At 40.2% G+C, this 24300-nt stretch overlaps 1 protein-coding gene across 1 annotated transcript in view; it reads left to right on the forward strand.

The window, feature by feature from the left end:
• Positions 1-16482, forward strand: part of LOC122657332 (protein trichome birefringence-like 5) — a 28875-nt gene extending 12393 nt beyond the window's left edge. The window contains exons 2-5 of the mRNA XM_043852004.1: positions 15104-15296; positions 15540-15733; positions 15896-16054; positions 16124-16482. Coding sequence (XP_043707939.1) covers positions 15104-15296; positions 15540-15733; positions 15896-16054; positions 16124-16454 — 877 coding nt within the window. The 3' untranslated portion in view covers positions 16455-16482. The remainder of the gene's footprint in view (positions 1-15103; positions 15297-15539; positions 15734-15895; positions 16055-16123) is intronic.
• Positions 16483-24300: the final 7818 nt, after the last annotated feature.

Below are 24300 nucleotides of genomic sequence, written 5' to 3' on the forward strand. Positions count from 1 at the left end.
ATTTGGTTGTTGATATAATCACGGAAATGGTCATACCCAATCACCAATCCTTGGTCAACTGCCTTGTTTGGTGTTTGATATATATGATCACCGAAGCGGTTAAGCGGTTTTACTCATGTACAAGTCTTTCATTAACCGCCTCGATGGAGTACCGTGGCGACCAATCGTCAATGCCACTATGGAGTGGTGGTAGAAGTAGAGGATGTGGTGGAAGAAATAAGTAACCGCCTCGGATCCTCTTTCAAAGTGGTGTAGTGCTCATCGTCTGAATCACATTTCGGTGGGGGGTTTTTTGGAGAACAACATTCTGGTGAAACCTGTCATGATGGATGCAACCAAGGATCTCTCCGCCGGTGGAAACCTCATCTTCGACTTTAAGAGCTTGAAGTCAGGATAACTATGGTTCACATGTGGGTTCATGTTCCCCTTCGTCACTTGCACCGTCTTCATTGCCTGCAACCTTTCTGCAACTTCTTCCCCTTGGTTCACCAATATTTTCAGCAGTTCCGGTGATCTCAATGTCTTATACTCATTACCTCACGGCTCCTTATGTTCTGAAAGCAAAACAGTTCCAAACTGAGAAAAATCGAAACAGGACTGTGAAACCGATGTCACCAAAATTGCAACTTATCGATTCTGAAGAAGGGAACAGAAACCTACACGGTCTACATCTTCATGGTGCTCAAGCAAGTTCACTTTGACATCGGGAAGACCAGCAGCGAGACTGAAGGGGATGTTGAGACTGTTGGAAACATCCAGGGTAATATTCCATATCGAACAATGGCAGAGAGAACAGACCGAATGATGACGGTTACTCCGGTTATGAGATCGCTTTGATGGAAGGTAAAAGGCTTTCTCTACAATTTATTTTGCTCTTGATCACTTCCGTTGCTTCGCGCTTCTTGGATGTGCTGTTCTATTGTATTTGGGGCGGCAGATCGTTTTTATGAAAGATGATTTCACAGGTGTATGAAAGCAAGAGGGTTAAAGGTCATGATGATTGGCTTCTTGTGGAGTGAGGTGGTCAAGCCCTTCAAATGAATGAAACTTTAAAACCTTGACCGTGTCATTGAATGAAAATCTTCAAAGATGGGTTGGTGAGCCATTGGCATGTTTTTTTGTGATTCTAACAAAATTCTGTATAATACAAAAAGACAATAAGGAAGAGATGCAAAGTTAAGAGGCTAGCTGGAAGTCTTCACCAATCACCATATTGGAGGGTGCCTTTGCAGGATATGATGGCTGGTGAATGACCTAAGCACCCAACGGTCATTCATGGGGTTATTGGACAGTTCAATCTTGGGGCTAGTCTTTCCCGTGATGTGCCAAATCACCTTTGAGATTCCTATAGGATCGATCTTGTGCTTACGTTAAATTAAAAAAAAAAAAAGAATATAGACCGAACGATTTTATTTCGGTCGGCACGACCTTGGCCTTCCTGGCCGAGCATGGCCGGTTAAATGTGAAACGTCTACATGGTAGGATCGGTTTCTCGGTTTATACTTGGATTAATAACCGGGATGGTAGTGATAGTATGTGAGTGAATGGTGATGTTGTTTGAATCGGTCTTAGGCCGAAATCATCAAAAGAAGACCGAGCGAATAGGGACAAAGATTCTTTGTTTGCACCCCATTTCGGTCAATAAACTGAACTTAAGACTGATAAAATCATGTCCACAATCCCATTCGAACTTGTGTGACCCCGTTCAAACGGGATTATGAGGGGCATTATTTACACCCCATTTTTTACAAAATTCGTTTCGGTTATACATGCTTTAAGGCCGTGCATTGCACGTTGCCATCAAAGAGGTTCCTTTTTGAATTCAAATAACAAAGTGGAAAGGTGGTGTAGGAGATTGTGGGTAGTTACTGTTGAATCGTGGGTCATAGAGAGGGAATGAAATAATAGAATGGCATGTATTAATGAGAGAAAGGCCCCTCTATTTATAATAGAGAGGAAGTTACAAATAATAGAAGCTAGGCGATGTGGGACTAAAACCCACATAGCCGACATAAGCTAATAACACTTAATAACATAAAAATACCCCCAAAAGGACTAGAATACCCCCACGGTATTCTGGAGTACATATATTCTAACACTCCCCCTCACGCTGGATTATACAAATATGAAAGAAGGAAGATCCAGCGTGGACTAAAGAAAAAAACTCTCTCCATAACAATGCTAACACTTCCCCTCAAGTTGGCGCATACAAGGTAATAATGCCCAACTTGAATAAAATGGGAAAAATAAGTTGTAGCAGAATCCAGCTCCAAAAGGAATGCAGCTCCCAAATAGACCTTCAAGAACTTGAAAAAATAGACCTTCAAACTTGGGCAGACTTGATCAATTGTTACCAATCTTCAACAATTATCCAAGGATGAATCTCTGACTGATAATCTTGAAGGTAGGGCAGCAAGCAGATGAGTCAGGCAGCAATAAAGATCAAGCAACGGAAACAACCAAACTGTAGGACCTCATATGGGCAGGCAATAACCAAACATCTTCAAATTTTTAACACCAGCCTCCCCCTTACGGCAAACGTAACCCAATAACAAGGTAGATACTTATTGGCAATGGTGAAACCTCTGACCTTCTATGTTTTGCACCAAGTGTCCCTGCATGTTCTGCTCTCTGCAATGGCTGCAGGTATACTGTATATAATCCCCCCCTCACGTGTAGTGCACGTGGACATAAGAGAGATTAGGTTAGAGATAGGGCAAAACATAACATTCCAGAATGGTTCAGTGGCTGCCAAGTGTAATGGAAAAAAGAATAAATGGTAAAGAAGAGAATACCATTAACTTCCAAGGGTTTTATGGGTAATGCCAAAGGTATGTTTTGGGAGGTGGTGAAGGAAAAACAGCAGTGGGATAATGGAGTAGGATTAACTTGGGGAACATAGAAAGCTCCAACCTTCTTCCATCAATCAAACAAACACTTTGAATGGAAACCCCTGTAGGGGAGAAACTCCTAACCCCAATATTCAGATCTGAAAAAGATACAAATCTGATTCGAAGTAAGGAAATGCTCCAATTGTCAAGGCTTGTTCAATCTTCAAACAGGGAGGAGCAATTGTGCAAAAGTTTCCATGGTAGAAACTCCCACATGCTAGACAGTACTAAAAAGATATCCGGACAACAATGAATGGAAGTAGCCTCAACAAAACTGGATCAGATCTGAATCTGTAACAATGCTAGTATGCAAGCTCCAAAGTATGCCGGATATTAACCAGAAAAGCTTCACATAACTGAATAGGTTCGTAGGTGCAACCAAGGTACTAAAACTCGGGTCTCGGTGCCAACTCGACTCTTGGAAAAACCGAGACGAGTCGAGATCTCGCCGAGATATTGCACTTTTGAGACTCGCAGACAATCTCGTCTTGAGATTTCGAAAATCCGAGAAACTCGCCGAGATCTCGAACCTTGGGTGCAACCAAAAAATCGTGGAACGCACTATGGTAATCCCAAATAGGCTGATCTCCAGGGTAGTAGATTCGAGTCTTCAATAACGAGAGAAATTCGATCTCTAATAAGAGGAAACACAGTCACAATTATAGGGCAGCAGTATTCCACATGAAGGCAGCAGTAACACATCAACCAGTCATGCTTACAGAAGCCAATCAATAACACCAGCCAGGTAGGTAGTGAAGCTCATAATAACCAGCCAAATAAGATAAATAACCAGACAAATCCATGGGCAGTTGAAGCAGCCAGCCATATAGGAACAAGGAAAAAACAGCCTGATAATTGAAGAAACCAAGTCAACAGAATGAACTAGAATTTTTTACAAAAAACCTGATGTAAGATGCTGAATAATGGGCTGAATACTCCTCTGATATGTATAAGACTCTCCTCAAATATGAGCTTGATAGGAAAACCCTAATCCTAAAAATCGATTGTTGGTAGGGTTTTAGAAAACCCTGAAATTGAGATCGATTTAGGGAAAGAGGGCTATAAATGCTGATGTAGACATATAATAGATACTGACCAAGGCTGCTAGAATGGAACCTCCAAGGTGAACAATCAATCTCCAGTAAGAGTGAGACCTGATCTTCAAAGGAAGAGACTCCAAAAAATCGCAGAAGTAGAGCAGGGCAGCATTACAGCACAACACCAGCATAAAGGACCTTCTTCAAGCCTTGAACTAATGAAGGAGAGTTCTCTTTTAAGGTAGAACCACCTCCAAAGCACTTGAACAGCAGCAAACATCCCTAGCCTAAATTGATTTTTATCAGGGTTTTGGAAAACCCTGAAAAGAAGAGATCGATTGGGGTAGGGGTCTTCAAAAAACTTGGATAGGTGCAATATTGAGGTCGATTGGTCCTTGAAGTGGGAGTAATCGACCCTCAAAAAATTAGCAAAAACTGAAACCTAAAAGTCAAGGTTTTTGGCAGGTAACCAAATTAGCAGGTTAAGGAATTTTTGCTGTAGAAACAAATCGAGCCATCAGAAAGGGTCCAAACTTAGGTTGAGTAGGGCTTGTAGTAATAGGGAATCACCCCCAAAAGATCAGCTGCATCTGAAAAAGGAAACACCAAAATCGATTGGAGTCAGGGTTTTGAAAAACCCTGACAAGTTGAGATCGATTAGGATATGGTGGCTGGAATTAATTAAAGCTTGGAGAAAAAGGAAATAGGGAATGAGGATAATGGAATAGGGTAGAAAGGGGCTGGAGAGGGGTGCATAGGGAGCTCCAATGGTGGAAGGTCAGCCTTCAATAGTAATAGGAAGTCGATCTCCAAAAAATTCTGGAAAACCCCAAATCACAAAGATGATTCCAGCAGTATTTTAATAGAAAAAAATAGATATAATGGAGGAGGGCAGCAACTAAATCATTGGATATTGTATTTACCTCATTAGTGCTGCCCCCTTACAAGGATGAGAAGAAAAAAAACAGAAGAAGGAGAAGCCGAGAAAGAGAGAAGAAGGGAGAGATCGATTGAAGAGATGGAGTAGGGTTTTTTCTCTTTTTCTAACCTAGATCAGACTTGCTTTGATACCATGTTGGTTGAATCGTGGGTCAGAGAGAGGGAATGAAATAATAGAATGGCATGTATTAATGAGAGAAAGGCCCCTCTATTTATAATAGAGGGGAAGTTACAAATAATAGAAGCTAGGCGATGTGGGACTAAAACCCACATAGTCGACATAAGCTAATAACACTTAATAACATAAAAATACCCCTACGGTATTCTGAAGTACATGTATTCTAACAGTTACTTAACCACCTAAGGATGTTCAAATTCAAATTTAATGAGAAGTGGAAGTTGCTGGAACTACCACAACCGCCAAGGGAGCAATTATAAAAGGAGGGAACGCGAAGAAGAACAAACCCCCGGGATCAACAACTCTACAATAGAGCCTTTATCTTTATTTTTCCCTTTTATCTTTTCCTTTTTTATCTTTCAAGATGTAGATCGATCTCTATCTCTCATCTTTTCCTGTAATTTTCGCTGGAGTTGGCTTCCAACCACCAATGTCTCATTGGCTCGTGTTTCAAGGGACATTCATGTAGGTCTTGCTTGGAGAATAACTCCAGCAATTTTGTCTTTTGGCCCATGTTTCAAAAGACAACCATCAGAATCAAGTTGCAAACTTCATCAGTCCGTGGCTGGCAGAGTTGTGAAAATTTCATCAAATTGGTTTTTGTGAGATTATGCGATTTGGTCATAGGGCAGTTGTAGTGTAAATACCAAGTTGTAAACCTCATCAATGTCGGATTTCATAAGTTGTAATGACTCCAATGGATACAGACTGCAAGTAAGCAATTTGATTTTCAACCTTCTTCCTTTTCTTCTTCCATTGCGATTTTTCTTTACCCAAAAGTCCTTAGAGTTACTCAGGCACTGAAAGATCTCACATTCGTCTTGGTTGGAAGTTAGAACAGGCCGTTTCACCCTGAAGCTAGGACAGGCCGTTTCATCTTGGTTGGAATTTAGAATAGGCCGTCTCGTCCTGGTTGGAAGCTAGGATAGGCCGTTTGAGCCTGCACAAAGGCTCTGGCACGCCCGTGCTACCTCCACCACGTGCGCTGTGCCATCTTGTGAGGGTGTTGGAAAAAATCACCAACAGGACCATATGGGTTTAGAAGGGCTACAGAATTTGAAATACTGTCAAATCTAATGGGCCCTAACCATCCAACTAGTCATTAACCAAATCTGCCCTCACATGGAAAAATTAACTACCAATTAGCTGTTTGTATTATTGTATAGAATTAGAAATGCGTTTTTAGGCTGGTGATGTAGAAAGACTTTTCCTTTTTCAATATAAATATGCAAGCTATACCACACATAATAACATTATATGGACTATGGAGTAATTGGAGTTGAAGGGTGTGGGGTGGTGGCACTTAATGGCTAATGGGTATTTATATCCCCATCTTAGCCCATGCCTACAATCAGTACATAAATCAATTTGTGTGTTGTACACGTTGGAGGCCTAAGCTTGAGAATCATAGAACTCAATGCCTCCTAATTTGTTTTTTCCCCCTAAATTTTGGAAAGGTAATGCAGTGCAAACCCCGAACCAGTGAGATCCAGTGGAGATATCAGCTTGCGACAGCGCGTACCTAGCGCATGAGGCTCCCACCACTGTGGGGTCTGGGGAGGGTCATAATGTACGCAGCCTTACCCCTGCTTTCGCAGAGAGGCTGTTTCCAGACTCGAACCCTTGAGCACTTGGTCATAATAGAGGAACCTTACCGTTGGCACCAAGGCCTGCCCTCTATCAGCTTGCGACAGGATCGTTGGGAAAACATAAAAACCAGATTAAGAACAATTATGATGTGCATAAAATTCTGGTTGATTCCTCCAATCAGTCAATATAAAATGTCTGCAAAAGATGATCTAAATATGACAGACAAATTTAAAGATACGGAGATATCTTATTGAAGTAGGAAACTGAAATTTAAGGGAAAACAGTCAACAGGAAATTTCAGAATTCAAACAGCAGTCTATAATTGATCTGATTTAATGAATTAACAATAGAATGAAGTCTTACCAAAATCCTGAAATCAGATATGGAAAGCGATTTAGAAAGCAGGGATTTTAAAACCAACTTGAAGTACGATTTTTCAAATCTATGAAAAACTGCAAGAATCTGAACCAAAATAGCAGAGGATGTTCAGCAATGAATTAGAATGGTATTCTGAAAACAGATATTGAAAAATCAGATCTGAAAACTGAGTTTTGAAGGAAACATACTTGTAGTATGATCCTAGTTGACTAAAACATGTGTAAATAAGAATTCTGAATCCAGAAAGCAGTAAAGCAATTTGATGGTAGGCTGTACTATGATTTTCAATAATGAGTAACCAACAGAATCAAGAAGATACAACAACAACTCAGCCTTATTCCATCTAAATGGGTCGGCTACATAGATCTTTGTCCTCCAATCAGCTCTATTTGAGGTCATACTTCATACAAGGCCTAAGCTATGCATGTCTTTCCTCACCACTTCGCATCAGGTGATTTTAGGTCTGCCCCTGACTCTTTTAGTTCCTTCAATCTGAATCAAATTACTCCTCTGTACTGGAGCAAAGGCCTCCGTTCAACATGGTCATGCCACCTCAAACGACTTTCACGTAGCTTATCATTTATCAGAGCTACTCCCAAATTAGATCTAATATGATCATTCCTTACTTTATACCCTTCCTAGTTTTGCCACTCATCCATCTCAACATCCTCATCTCCACTACACTGAGTTTAGCTATATGATGCTTCTTAACTAGAATCGAGAAGATAGTAGAACTAATATGCGTAGGGTAGAGAGAAAAGGATCTGACTGCTGCATTGATTAGAAGAATAGGAAAAGAAGGATATGAATCAGGAATCCATCCTGACCTCAGGGTTGGCATCTCACCCAACCCTATTTTTGAATCACACCAAGCCTTCCTTGTAACCCTACCAAGACTTCATGGCATCTCACAGCAAAACAGAGCTCTGAATCTCACAAAACCAAAAGACAAGCTAATTTCCATTCATCAAATTCGTCTCCAGGGTTGTAGGCCCTTTCAAACTTTTATAGAAGACTCAAAACAGGAATCAAACTAAGCCTAAAACTCCTCCAGCTAATAACTTACCTTGGAGGTAGTCTACTACTACAGCTCAGCCTTATTCCAACTAATGAGATTGGCTACATGGATCCTTGCGCTCCAATCAGCTCTATTCGAGGTCATACTTGATTTAAGGCCTAAGCTATGCATGTCTTTCCTCACCACTTCTCCTGGGGTCATTTTAGGTCTTTCCCTTGCTCTTTTAGTTCCTTCAATCTGAATCAAATCACACCTCCGTACTTGAGCATCCAAAGGCCTCCATTGAACATGGCCATGCAACCTCAAACGAATTTCTCGTATCTTATCATATACTGGAGCTATTCCCAAATCAGCTTTAATATGATCATTCCTTATTTTATCTTTCCATGTTTTTCCACACGTCCATCTCATCATCCTCATCCTCGCTACACTGACTTTATCTACATGATGCTTCTTAACTGCCCAACATTCCGCACCATACAATCAGAGCCAGTCATATGATTGTCCTATAACATTTTCATTTTTAAGTTTTAAAGGAATATGTCAATCACACAACACTTAGGATGCACCTCTCCACTTCATCCATCCTATTTTAATAAAGGAAGGTAACTTAAAACAAGGTTGGACACATAGAATCCTAATCCAACTAAACTAAAACATTTCAATAACACTTTAAAGTAAGAATATGACTCTAATTAGGCTAAATAACAAGGTAAATCCCAGATTCCTACTTTCTACCCGCAATTTAGGCTCATTAAGGTGGCCTATTACAAAGAAAACCCATTGGACCAAAAGCCCAACACATATTTAACCCAACCCAAGGCTTATTTCCACTAAAATAAGCCCACTTTTATGTTTTTTTATTTTTTATTTTTTGGCATCTAAAGGTCATACACTCTTAGGTAGAAAAAGAATAAATGAAGAAGTCACTGGAGTCTGTCAAATCTGTCATGCTTGGGGCTTTCAATGGGGCATTGAATTGGTGAGAAATGTGTTAGAAGTTTCTTTTGTAAGTAGGTATTGTTAACAAAACAGAGAAATAGTAGAATACTTGAATGATCAATATGATCAAACAAGCCATATATTTATAATATGAAGAGTTACACCCTAATGGCCATAATACCCCCCCCAGCATAGCCGACATAGCTAGATAGTACATAAACATAAACATAAAGCAATAAAAAGACCAGAATACTCTCCAAGGTATTCTGGTTTACATTATTCAACACTCCCCCTCAAGTTTGAGCAAAAATGTCAATCATGCCCAACTTGACTAAACTAGGATGAAATAGCTTTCCAGATAATCCCTTGGTGAAAATATCAGCAAGCTGATCAACAGACTTCATAAAGGGAACACAAATCAGCTCTTCTTCCAATTTCTCCTTGATGAAATGCCTATCCACTTCAACATGCTTGGTGCGATCATATTGTACCAGGTTATGTGTAATGCTAATTGCAGCCTTGTTGTCACAGTACAACATCATAGGAAGATGAAGAGGAACACCGAGATCTTGTAGCAAACCTTTGAGCCAAAGTAACTCGCAAATACTTTGTTCCATAACATGAAATTCTGCTTTGACACTAGAATGAGCAACCACATTCTGCTTCTTGCTACGCCAAGTGACAAGATTGCCACCTACAAAAGAACAATACCCAGAGATGGACTTGCGATCTGTAGAACCAGCCCAATCAGCATCAGTGTATGCCTCTATCCGTAGGTGACCATGAGGAGACAGGAGAATGCCTTTGCCTGGAGCTGACTTCAGGTAGTGAAGGATACAAAGAACAGCCTCCATATGAGAAGAGTAGGGATCATGTATAAATTGATTCACAGTACTCATCAGGACGTGTGTGAGAGATAAATCAACTTCCCCACTAGTCTTTGGTAACGGCCTTTATCAACAGGTTTACCTCTTTTTCCTTGAGACGAACAGTAGCATCCATAGGAGTATCTGAAGGGTGACATCCTAACAAACCGGTTTCAGCCAACAAATCTAGGACATACTTCCTTTGGGAGAGAAAGATGCTTTTATAGGATCTGGCAACCTCAATCCCAAGAAAACGTAGCTTCCTTAGATCTTTAATCTCAAACCCCTGCCAAAGAATGGTCTTCAACCGGCTAATCTCATCGCCATCATTGCCAATAACCACTATGTCATCAACGTAGACTATAAGAACAATGAGTTTTCCACCAACCCTCTTTATAAAGAGAGTGTGATAAGCATTACTTTGCTTATAGCCCATAGAAATCATGGCTTTGTGGAACTGGCCAAACCATGCTCGAGGTGACTGCTTTAGCCCATAAAGTGCACACTTCAATTTACACGCTTTATCTTGGTTTTTGTCACAAGAGAACCCTGGTGGAATGTCCATATACACCTCCTCATCCAGTTCTCCATTTAGAAAGTCATTCTTCACATCCAATTGTTGCAATTCCCATCCAAGATTGACTGCACAAGATAGCAAACAATATTCAACTTTGCAACAGGGGCAAAGGTCTCCTGGTAATCAATGCCGTATGTCTGGGTGATCCCCTTTGCCACAAGTCGTGCCTTGTACCTATCCACAGTGCCATCCACCTTCTGTTTCACTACAAACACCCATTTGCTTCCAACAGTTCTCTTTCCAGGTGGAAGAATCACAAGCTCCCATGTGTTATTTTTTTTCAGGGCTTCCATTTCCTCCATCATTGCTGCCTTTCACTTTTCATCTGATAGAGCTTCCTGCCGATTGTTAGGAATACGAACAGAAGAAAGAGAAGAAACAAAAGCACGAAAGGATGGTGAAAGGGAATCATAAGAAACAACATGGGGCGTAGGATGCTTGGTGCAAGCCCTGATACTTTTGCAAAGAGCAATAGGTAAATCAGGAAAAGAAACATTACCAGGTGGAGAGGCAGGTTCTGGAACTAGGTTCGACAATTGAATGGGTACCGGTGCAACAGTGGATTGAAGCTACGTTTGTTTCCTTGTATAAGTTTGCACATTAGATTCATTAATCCTCCTCTGAAAGTCACTAATGGTTTTCTGGACAGGAGTTTGCTCCCCCTGAATAGGAATGTCAACAACATCATCTATGATGGTCTCCTCCTGTATAGGAACCTCTCCCCCTGAGGCAGATGGAGGACTAGGAGTAGGAGGAACAGGAATAGACTCATTGTAAATAGACTGGAGGGGAGGTTCTATGATCAGCACATCTTCACTAACACTCTCCCCCTGAAGAGGTGGGGACACATAATAAGAAATAGTCTCATAAAAAATAACATTCATATTGACCAATGTACGTCTGGTAGGAGGATAATAGCACTTGTACCCCTTTTGGGTGGGCAGAGTATCCTAAGAAAATGCAACAAAGACTACGGGGTTCAAGTTTACCAGGGGACCTAGTATCCCTGGCATAACAAACGCAGCTAAACACCTTAGGGGAATAATAAAGGAAGAAGAGCCAAGTAAGAGCTCGACAAGGGACTTGGAGTCTAGGACCCGACTGGGCAGCCTATTAATCAAATAGGCTGCAGTGAGGACAACATCTCCCCAATAAAAAGAAGGAACATTGCGAGCAAACATAAGTGCCCTAGCCACCTCCAAGAGATGGCGGTTTTTCCTCTCAGCCACACCATTTTGGGCTGGAGTATCAATACAGTTGGTCTGATGCAATATCCCATGGGCAGCAAGGTATCTTTGGAATTGACCTTCCATATACTCTGTCCCATTATCACTTCTCAAGACCTGGAGAGGCATTGAATTGGGTCTGAACCATCTTGTGAAAATGCTGAAAACAAGAAAAAACGTCAGTTTTGGAGTGCAGGAGGTAGACCCAAGTGAACCTGGAATAACAATCTATAGAAGTGACATACTACCGATGACCAGAAAGAGAAGCTTTCCTACTAGGACCCCACACATCAGTATGAACCAATTGAAATAAGGAAGAAGATCTTTTATTAGAAATTGGATAATTTGAACGTGTCTGTTTGGCCAAGACACAAGGCTTACAAAAAAAATCTTCCTTATTACAACTTTTAACTAATGCTAGAAATAAATGGGATAGAGTTCCTAATGGGGGATGTCCTAGTCTAAAATGCCATTGATTTAGAGGAGAAAGATGCAGGGAGACAGAACCGAGAAGGTAATGCTTGCGTAGTAAGAGGGTCTCCATCAAGCAGGTACAGTCCACCATGCACTTTACCCGATCCAATCGTCTTCCCCGAGTTAAGTTCCTGAAAGACACAATGGGTAGGAAAAAATGTCACTTTACAATTCAGATTTTTAGTAATACTACTAGTAGAAAGAAGATTAGTAGTGAAATTGGGAATATGCAATACAGAAGACAAGGTAAAAGATGGGGAACAGCTAATGGACCCTTCCCCTGAAATGGATGAGAGGGATCCATTAGCTTTTTTTCACTTTATCCTTGCCAGAAGTAGGGCAATAGGTGTGAAAAAGGCTAGAAGAGCCTGTCATGTGATCAGTGGCACCGGAGTCGATAATCCATAGAGTGCAGACAACTGATGCACAATGACCAGCAAAGGAAATACCTGAACGGGCAAAGTGGGAACCTGAGAGATTGGAGTAACCGGCAGCAGATGTAGTAGAGGCAGCGGAGGTCTGTAATATACGTCGGAGAGCCTAGAATTCTTCCTTGTAAAAAACAGTTTCAGCAGTGGGGGCTGTAGTTACACTTTCAGTGTGATTATCCTTGTTTTTAGTCTTAGCACGACCACGTTTGGCTTTAAAATCAGCGGGTTTCCCATGCAATTTCCCAGCACTAAACCTTGATGTGATATGGTTTGTTGCAATATTCACACTTCACAGGCTCTTTTGCTGAAGCAGCAGATGCAGAAGCAGTACTCTTTGAAGAAGGAATAGGGCTGGAGTCTGCAGTAGCCTGTAAAGCTGTTCTCTCAACTGTAGGGGTCAACATCATAGCAGCTCGGCGTGTTTCTTCACTGTGAACATAAGGGTCTCCTCCAATGTGGGGAAAGGAACCCTACCAAGAACTTGCACACGAATGGGATCATAATCAGCATTAAGGCCGGCCAAAAAATCATACACCTGAAATTGGTCCACATAAGTCTGATAGGTAGTGATGTCAGCAGTCGTAGAAGGCTGAAATCAAGCATAGAGATCCAGTTGCTGCCATAAACTTTTGAGGACAACATAGTATTTAGTGACAAACAACTCCTTCTGAGTAGTGTTTTGGAGTGTCTTCCTGATCTCATAAACCTGAGCACCATTGCCCAATCGGCCATAGGTTGCCTTGACAGTAGTCCATATCTGTGTGGCAGTGTCAAGAAGGTACTGACTGGAGAGGTCAGGTTGCATAGAATTTAGAACAAAGGACATAACCATAGCATCAGTAGCAGTCCATCAATCCTTAGGGTTACCCTCTTCAGTTGGCTGTTTAGAGGTGCCAGTAAGATGGGTAGTAAGTCCTTTGCCAGCCACAGTTAAAGAGAGTGATCTGGCCCACATGAGATAATTGGTTCCATCAAGTTTAATGGTAGCAGCATATTGGAGGAACTCAGTCCTGGACTGACTATCTCCTCCAGAAGTAGCCGTAGTAACCTCAGAGTCCAGCATGATGATGGCAAAGGCTTGGCAGAAAATTCAGAAGTAGAAACTGAATAATATGGCTAATAATACTCCTGGCAGCAGCAATTTGTGTGAAGAAACGAGGCAGCAGCAAACAGCCCTAACCCAAAAAATCAATAAGAATCAGGGTTTTGAAAAAAACCCTGAAAGAGGAGATCGATTGGGGTTAGGGGTCTTCAAACAATCTGAAAATAGGTGATAATGTTGTTGAGTACTCCTTGAAGCAGTGTGAAGAAGATCTCCAAAAATCAGCCAAAGCAAAGATAAGAAACCCAAAAATCGATAAAAGTCAGGGTTTTTCAAAACCTTGAAGTGAGATCGATAATGGGCTGCAAATAACTTGAAATTCCAGTGATAGTTGCTGTCCAATACTGCTATGAGGGATCTCCAATAGGGAAAATTAGCATCCAATGCAAAAAAAGACTCGATCTTCAAGAAGGGGAGAACTCCAAAAAATCGCAAAGGCACAGGGCAGCAGCTATCGATCTTGATGTGTAGTTAAACCATTAGTTGAAGAGGTTGGATTGAGGGTAGCAGCTAGATCGTAGGATCACCTCATAAGTTCTGCCCTAGTGAATGAAGAAAACCAAGGAAAAAAAGAAAGGAGAAAGAGAAGATCGAGTGGGAGAGGGTAGAAGAGAAAAAACGATGGAGGGGGTGGGGTTTTGAAAACCTAGATCAGGGTAGTTGGCTCTGATGCCATGTTAACAAAACAGAGAAATAGGAGAATGCTTGAATGATCAATATGATCAGGCAAGCCATATATTTATAATATGAAGAGTTACACCCTAATGACAATAATACCCCCCCCAGCATAGCCGACATAGCTAGGCAGTACATAAACATAAACATAAAGCAATAAAAAGACCAGAATACCCCCCACGGTATTCTGGTTTACATTATTCAACAGGTATCAATTCTGTAGGTCAATAGATTGGGTACTGAGTAGCAATCTGGTTGCCCCATTTTCTTTTCGAGCTTACCTGGAAAGAAGTTCACTTGCTAAGTTTGTAAGCTGTTCAATTTAGTTACTGAAGGGGGCCACAGAGAGAGGCTCATATTTAAATATCAAGGGATAAATTTTCTCCAAATCTTGACTCTACCTTGCAATTGAACTGTTAGATTAGTATTCATAGTTTAATAATTTCACTGAAAAATCAGAAGGTTCTAGAATTTTGAATACCATTAGAACAATGTAAGGCATTCCCTGAACATTGTTTTGTCCTTTTGCCTGTTGTTTCCTGCTAGAAACCCCCCAACTTTTTCCTGTATTTCCACTCTTATCCAGATAGGATTCTTCCTTTCAAAATTATAACTGATGTCTTTGCATATGTTCTACTAGTGTATGTTTCTTCTTGAGTTTATTCCTTGTTTTTTTCCCCTTTCTTTCACTTTCTAATTTATCAATCAAGATAAACATGTTATGATATTGATTAGATTTATTGGAGTACACATTTTTTTCTGGCTTCCTTCATTCGTAGGTTTAATGCAACAGACTTCCTGGAAAGACTTAGAGGTAAAAGGTTGATGCTGGTTGGAGACTCCATGAACCGCAATCAGTTTGAGTCAATCATCTGCCTCCTGCGTGAAGGGTTATCTAATAAAAGCAGAATGTATGAGGCTTATGGACATAAAATAACTAAAGGGAGAGGTTACTTTCTCTTCAAATTTATGGTAACCAACGTTTTCATCTCTGTTTTGACTTTATTTTTTATTCTTTTATTATAGGGCCTTAGTGCTAGTTTTTGTTTAACCTACAGTAAGAAGAGAAAATGAATAATCTAGAAAAAAATTGAACAAATTATTTACAATGCCATTCTTTTATCTCAATTATTGCTCCAATCTCATAATCTTCAGCATGTTTATCAGTTTTGTAGAGGGTGGCAGTTCATTTCTCATGCTTCTGTATTGTTATAGGACTATAACTGTTCAGTGGAGTTTGTTCGCTCACATTTCCTTGTCAAGGAAGGGACCCGTGTTAATGGTCAGGGGAATTCAAACCCAACCCTATCGATAGATAGAATTGACAAGACTTCAAATCGATGGAAGCATGCTGACATCCTTGTCTTTAATACTGGGCACTGGTGGACTCATGGAAAGACTGCTAGGGGGTATGTGTAACCTCCTTGTGGAATACCTATTAAATTTTCAGTTTTTTTTTCTTGACATTGTTAAATGGTATTAGTAGAGCTTTCTTATCATTGAAAATGTGGAAGTTTCTAGGGGAAACAATGTATACAATTGATTACAAATGAATGACATTGATCAAACAGGAAGAATTACTATAAAGAAGGTGATTTTCTCTATCCTCGGTTGGATGCTATTGAGGCTTACAAGAGAGCCATGAAGACTTGGGGAAAGTGGATTGATCAGAACATTAATCCAGCTAAGAAATTGGTCTTTTACCGGGGATATTCTTCTGCCCATTTCAGGTTTGGAGTACTTTACCTTTCTAATATTGCTATTATGCTTTGTTACTGAATGTTTTCTTCTGTGACCAGAGGTGGAGACTGGGACTCTGGTGGGACATGTCATGGTGAGACACAACCCATTTTGAGTGGAGCTTTCCTTGATAACTATCCTCTGAAGATGAAGATTGTGGAGGAGGTTCTCCGTGAAATGCGAGTCCCTGTGGTACTTTTAAATGTGACAAGAATGACAAATTTCCGCAAGGACGGACACCCATCAATTTATGGCAAGAATCAGACGGGAGTGCGAAAGGTCTCAAGGAGGCAGGACTGCAGCCATTGGTGCCTTCCAGGAGTCCCAGATGCATGGAATGAGCTGATATACTCAAAACTTATTTTACAGAAAATGATTTCATCAGATTAGAAGTCAGTTCTGTATGTTCTCATTCCAATATGATACCCTTGATATTACCTGTGAAAGGCCACAAATGGAAAAAAAAGAAAGATGAAGTTCATGAAATTATTCTAATATATATATAGGCAAAAGGTTTCGTACATGGTCGTGCATGGTGCACGATCGTGCCTTCAACCGATGGATGGGGATGAGAAGCCTTGTACTGTACACAGACCATCCAACGGTTGAAAGCATGACTGTGTACCATGCACGGCCGTGTACAAGAACCTGATATATATATATGCCAAATGTTCTCTGTGCCGGGGGCGTAAGCTGCGCCCAGACACATGGGGTGGCGAAATGACCACCCTGCCCCCCTAATGGCAGGTCCATGTGTCTGGGTGTAGGCTGCGCTACGGCACAGAGAACATCAGTCCTATATATATATATCCAATATAATTAATCTTGACGATTTAGTCAAGGGATCACATTCGTAATAGGCTAATCATAGAGATGATTGTCTGGTGTTACTGGTTTGATGGTTGGATCATCTCTTTTCTCAAGTTCTGCCCTCTCCTATTCCCTTCCTAGTTAGATCTTTGAGCTTACCAGGTTTGGATCTTGGATTCATGTTGATGTTGTTACAACTGTTGGTTAGGTTCATTTTGACTTAAAAGAGTTACTCCCAAGTCCCCGACCCATATTCATTTGGTTGCGTCTCAGGTGCTGTGGTAAAGAAAGTGGAAAAATCCCATGTATGGATTGTTTAGTTCCCCTCTTTTGTTGATTTGCATGGGTTTTTTATTTTTCTATCATGAAGGAAAAAATAAATAAGATAAAGAAAGAAAATAAGTTACAACATCCATAACATTATTTGAGGTTGACAGCCTCAACCTCTCACTCCTAGCCCTCTTAGAAAGAGTGTTACCAAGCTATTCTAACTATTTCTTACTTACAAACACATCACACTTCCTAATAAAATTGATACCGGCACAGATAATCTAAAATAAAATAAGAAAAGAAAAGAGAAATAATAGGGAGAGAATTTATAGGATGGGTTTGGCTTAATTAAGAAGAAGCTGATCCTCTTGACTTTACGGAGGAAACGTTTCTCACTAGAGAACTTTTAGGGATTCAATTTATATCTATTCACTTCATATGCTACCTATTAAATAGGCTTAGCTAACAAGTAGTCATAACTCCTATAATTTCTCCACAAAATCGTCCATGTACAACACAATTTCAATTATCTTTTAACTCCCTTCCAACATATATATTCAAATAACTAATAATAATTAAAATACTAATTATTAAAAATATCCTAAGTACTAAAATAAAGACATGTAACAAAAACATTGAATATCAATCAAGTGCGTTACATATTGTATATCAGTCTATTAAAGATGTAACTTTGTTTTTGGCCCATATGTCAATTGTTTATCATTTTTTAGTGATTGTGATTTGATTACGGTGGTGATCAGTGTGAGGTATTTCTCTTACCTGACAAGGAGAGTGTGGTTGATCACGGTGGTGATTTAATGAAGGTTGATAAATCTTGAAAAACTATCATTGGTTTGATCACGAGGTGATCATTGTGTGAGGGTGTTTCTCCTACCTTGACATGGAGAGTGGTTTAATGGATTTCAAGTTGGGGCTTAAAAAATGGACATAGGACGGTATTGAGGTCGTGTCAAACCACTATAAAATTGGTGTGTCTCCTTTAGTTTAAACTGCGTTTTTTGTTTTTTAACGATTTGTTGGAGATTTGAGAGGGCGGATCTTGTTGCAACGATAAGGTCGCTCCAAGTTCGAGTCTAGAAACAGCCTCTCTACGAAAGCAGGGGTAAGTTTGCGTACATTATGAGCCTCCCCAGACACTGCAGTGGCAGGTGCCTCATGCACTGGGTACACCCTTATTTTTGAGATTGTGTAAAAAGGGAATTTTAAATTTGGGTAGGATTCTGCATTACCCACACTTGTACTTTTACTTTCATTGTTATTCTTTCTTACATCACCCACACTTGTACTTTTACTTTCATTGTTATTCTTTCTTGCATCTTATATTCCTTTCTCTTATACCATTGTTTAGCCAAGTAATAGGAAGACCGGCTAGTCCGAACGGATTGGGATGCCTAATATCTTTCCTGTACCATAACTTGACACGTACCCAGACCAATGGACCGATCAGTCCTCAAAAAGCATTGCAAGAGAGTCATTTATATAATGGATCCTATACCCTAATAATCTAGGTGGGGACTTCAACATTCCATTCACCTCTCTCTTTCCCCCAAAGAGGGATGAGGTGGAGGACACGTGGCGATCCCCTATCATGTCATTATCCTCACAACAGAGCTATGGGCAAGAAAAGACACCCTAGTCTCTATAATGTGACGATGATGTCGCTCAACTTCTCCTTGTTGTTCATGAGCGTGTAGGGGGGGAGGGTGCAAAGATACGATGAGAATCCCAACATTGGCAAAGAATTTGGGAAGGGTACAAAATTCTCCACCCCAATCTATTTGGACAGACTTAATCTTCCTTGAAAATTGTCGTTCAACCAATATTTGCAATTAAATAAAGGCAGAGAAAATATTAGACTTGTGAAGACGGAGATAAAACCATATATATATATATTTAGTATTGTCATCAGCAAAAATTACAAAGAAGCGATGCCCATCAATGGAGGGCGTTGGAGGTGTAGGAATCGGTGACCCGTTGGCGTAGTGGACTCGGATAAGGTATAGAACCTTTTGCATTAAAATTTGAGATCTACTCATAATGAAACGAAACAAGAAAGAATAGGTTACCTTAGAACTGCAATTAAAGTTCCTCCTCCAGATAATAGTTCTTCCACACTTGACAATGATAGGAATTGAAGATGATCAACACTTGAATCTTCAATTCGATGCAAACAATAAACACGAACTATCACCAAAATATTTTAGATTCAAAACCTCGAAGTACCAACACCACTCAAACTCAAGATGAGAGAGAAAAATCGGGCAAGGGGAGCTCAATAATCTGGTCAAGCTTGTTTGGCTCTCTTCTTTTGTCTATATATAATCCTCCTAAACTGATTGGGAAACTTTTTGGTGAAGTTACTTGGTTTGTAATCTATCTTGCTTCTAAAGTGGGAGGTGTAGAATCTAAAAGGGATCTGATATCTCTAATTATAATTGATGATTTTATCAAATAAATTACTATAATTAAAAAGAGGGTTGATGTTTTGTCTGCCATAGCACATGCTGCACTTAGACACATGGGGAGGGTATTTGTACCATTTAGGGGGCAGGGCGGTCATTTCACCCACCCCATGTGTCTAGGCACAGCGTGCGCCCCCGACACAGAAAATTTGGCCTTAAAAATACTGTCAACCTATTTTATTTTCACAATAATTGTCATGCATAATTAAACTCTTTAATTTACATATAAGACCCTCCATTAAACAATATCTCATGATGAACTATAGGGCATGTAATTAAATACTGCCCAACCCCAATTTATTGTACATGTCCTTATCAGAGATTCTATGATCAATCAGACGCCAAAAACACGATCAAACATCATTGAAATAATAAAATAATGTATTCAATAAATTTTGTAAACAATTTATAAAAATGCCACTGGATCCAGATTCCAATCCGATTGATCACAAACTTTCTCTCTTCCTGATATTCCACAATCAAAGGTAGTGGATTCCATGTTAAGCATCTCTTTCATTCACGATGTGCAATCACGGATCCAACACACCGATTTATAGTCCATATGACATCAACCATTGATGTACCAAAATCCATAACGTAACGCCATAACAATAAGGATCTCTCAGGTCAAAGGGTCAACTAGTGATGTGTATGCATCTCGTCCTTGTACCACGGATAGTAACATGTGTGAATTTAGCAAGGCATTGCTCTGGAGGTTCACAATAGCAGGGGTTTTGCGTTTCTTGCGTCCTAGGGTTTCATGGCCGATCCTCCTCCTCCACTGGAGAATCGCCCACCAGATCCTTCTCTGAAATCAGCCGCAGGTGGCGGCTTGCCTGTTTCGTTTGCCAAGATGGTTTCACGTTCCCTCTCCATGCCCCCTACTGAAGTGGAGATTAAGAAGCCCTCCAATTTTTTTGGAGAACCAGTGATTTTGTCACCAAAGAGGGATTGGAGAAATCTGAGATTTCCTTTCATTCAATGTTAATTGCCAAGTGTAGTTATGGTAGGCCATCCCTTTTTGATATTAAAAACTATTTGAAGAAGGTGTTGTTCTTGCAAGGGGATGCGGTCCTCTCTATCTTGGTCCGCGTCATGTGCTTCTCCAGTTTGCTAATCATTCAAATTACATCAAGGTGTGGATGAAGGAAAAGCTTCACATCCAAGGCTTCTTGTTTGTTTTATGAAGTGGACGAGTGATTTCATATGTGGATGGGAATTGCCCTTCGCCCCAATTTGGGTTTCCTTCCTAGGGCTCCCTATTAACTTCTATCAAAGAAACTACTTGCTCTCTAATGCGGGCACGATTGGGAAAGTTCTCAAGGTCGATAGTGCAACGTCAAATTGCACTACAACCGTGGCTGCTCGTGTTTGCATTGAAATTGACTTGCGAGCATCGCTTCCCTCCAAGGTTTGGATAGGTTGTGGTGTGGATGGGTTGTACTAGAAGATTGTTTATGAAAAGCTTCCCTTGTAATGTGGGAATTTCTCAAAGCTAGGACACAATAGTGATGCTTGGAAGAAAGTAACAAAGAATAAGGTGGATAGGGTTGCGCCTTCTAATCCAAAGAGGAAGGCAGTTGTTCAGAATTCAGGGAGTGAGGGGAATATCATAGTGGGTGAGGAGATCGCAAATTGTACCATCATTGGTGTGGTGAATCAAGGAGGAGAGGGACCTTCTCGTGGTGGAGAGGATCTTCCTCATGTTAAGGCATCATATGTGCCTTTGAATGGCACAGTGGGGGGTGTTTAGGGAGATCGCCATGGGGGGCCTCGAAGGTCTGGTAGGGGAGGTCGATGGAGACCAACTAAAGGACGTGGAGGTGTGCCTTTTCTGCAGAGGCTCACTACTGCTGGCATGGGTGAGCAAACGAACATAGATGTGGCTTCGGTAGTAGAAAACCCCGCTGATGTTGCTGCTTGTGATGTGATGATAGGCAAGGAGCCACATGGTATATCAAACGAAGCTTTGGAGAAAGGTGAATGCATTGCTGTTGGCAAGGATCCACATGTGATATCAAACGAAGCCCTAGTGGAGGGTGAACACAGTGAAGTTGTTGGGGGCATATTTGACACTAGGTCACCACATGTGATATCAAGTGCCCATGATATCTTCACTAGTGATACTCGGGATTATGCTTTTAGCCATTCTGAGCAGGTGCAACTACAGGTCATTAACGAGGAGAGTTCGGAGGAGGAAGAGGATGGGGATTGCGTTTTTATTGCCTATGGTGTTAGGGAAAATGCAAATTGCCCTATACCCTCCATGTTTTGATGATAACAAATAAACCATCCTTGGACTAATGCTTGTGTTTTAAGTGTTTTAGAATTAAAGCATAGCACCAAGTGAGGGGGAGCATATACAAGTGTACAAAGACCTTACTCAAGAAGACTTGAAGCTTGAAGCTTGAAGATTAAAGATTGAAGACTTTGTAATCTATATGTAATTTTTGAGTCACATGTGATGTAATGCACACACACACACGCATGCATCCATCTAGAATGACCTTAGGAGGTTATTTGACCCTTTAAACATGTGACCAAATGGGTTTGAAATTCCCAAAACAAGCCCTAATGTAATTGGACCATATTTCCACTGAAATTGCCCAATTCGGCATACCGGATCAATAGGGAATCTCAGGAAAATAAGCCACAGCAGCCCAGTTAAGTAAGCTGGATAAGGATCCAGCATACCGGATCCCTTTAAGCTGCAGAATTGCCCTGATCCGGCATACCGGATCTCTACTAAACTATTATAATATAGCCATTGCTTCTTTTCATATTTGGAAGTTAGGTAATCCGGCATACTAGATTCCCATCCAGCATACCGGATTATTTATAGACTGTGGAATCCGATCCTCAATTGAATTCGTAATTAATTCTAGCTTCTTTGGCTATAAATACCCTCTTGATCAAGGCTTTAAACACATCAATTAACAACTTTGAATCACAATCAAGAGCCTCCAAGATCAAGATACTCCCAAGTGAGATTATAAACACAAATTCAAAGAAAGTTCAATCTCACATTGCTCCCTTCTTTTTCATTTGCATTCAAGTTGCATTGTTTGAAAGGTAGCATTCACTCTCACTAAGGTTTAAGGTAACACTAAACTCCTTAGTGCTTTTATTTTTACTTTACATTAGTGGATTGAGTCCTCTTGCTCGAAATCAAGAGTAGTTGAGTTCTCTTGCTCGGTTCTCGAGAGTAGTTGTATGAGTCATCTTGCTCATATTCAAGATTTTAATAGTGAAATTCTCTCTAAGTTGAGAGGAGTGGATGTAGGCACGAATTGGCCGAACCACTATAAATCTTTGTGTCTCTCTTCTTATATTTATCTTTATTACTTGTCTTTACGTTTGGTATTTTGTGTTAATTTTCACATTTATTTTTAATCTTCAAACCTTCACCTATTCACCCCCCTCTAGGTGAATTCACATTTGGTATCAGAGCAGGAGCTCAAGACCGTGATTTTTTAATCCAACTAAGAGTTTTAAGACTGTGGGAACCTCTGCTAATCGTAAGTTTGAAGGTTATAACATTACCCGACCTCCCTTCTTTGAAGATGAAGGATTTTCCTATTGGAAGAATTACTTTAAGAACTTCGTGTGCGCCAATAACATTGACGCATGGGAAGTTATTGAAAATGGATCAAATACCATAGACAAGCCCAAAGAAGAATGGACCCCAGCTGAAAAAGCTAAGATGCAACTTAATTATGTAGCTAAAAGCTATCTTCAATGTGCATTAGGAGACCCAAGACTACAGCCATAAGGGAATCAAAGGACATTGATAAGTTGAGCCTAGATGAGCTATTGGGATCACTCCAAACTCATGAGATAGAGCTAAAGCAAGACACCAAGGAGGATGAGCCTAAAGAACCAAAGAAGAAGGTTGTTGCATTCAAAACCTATGATATCATCGACGATGATGAAGAACTTTCGGATGATGAAATTGCTTACTTGTTTAAGAAATTTTCAAGATTTTTGAAGAACAAGGGCAAAACATCATTCAACAGAAGAAGATTTTCCAAAGATAAAAAAGGTAAGAATGTTTCTAAGGATAACACTGACTCTTCTTTAAAAGATATTGTGTGTTATGAATGTAGAAAACCTGGACATTTTAGAGGAGACTGTCCTAAGATGAAAAAATATAAGAAGACCTACAAAGCTGAACACACTTTCGACTCAAGTGATGAAGAAGAGGATAATGAAGAATCACAAGAAGAAGAGGAACAATCAAATTTGGCACTCATGGCCACTGAAGATGAAGAAACCCAAAACGAGGTAACTCCTACTTCTCCTGCTCATAAAGATAAAGACTACTTAGAATTAGAAGAAGCTTTTGAAGATTTATATCAAAGTAGCATAGCGTTAGCTACTACTAAGAAAAATCTCCTAAAGAAAATAAACACCCTCAAAGATCAAAACACAACTTTAACTTCCCAAGTAAATATCTTGGAAGAAGAAAAAGAGAAGTTGTGTGAAGCTTTAGAATCTTTTACAAATGGTAAAAAGACACTTGATATCTTATTTGAAAATGCCTCCAAAGCATCCTTCAACAAGGAAGGAGTAGGCTATGATGTGAACAAGAGTTCAAATCAAATAAATGAGGCAAGTTCAAGTAAAATAACAAGTAAGAAAGCTAAGAAGAAATTCTGTAATTATTGTAAAAA

Source organism: Telopea speciosissima, chromosome 4, assembly GCF_018873765.1.
Source record: "Telopea speciosissima isolate NSW1024214 ecotype Mountain lineage chromosome 4, Tspe_v1, whole genome shotgun sequence".
Classification (NCBI taxonomy): domain Eukaryota; kingdom Viridiplantae; phylum Streptophyta; class Magnoliopsida; order Proteales; family Proteaceae; genus Telopea; species Telopea speciosissima.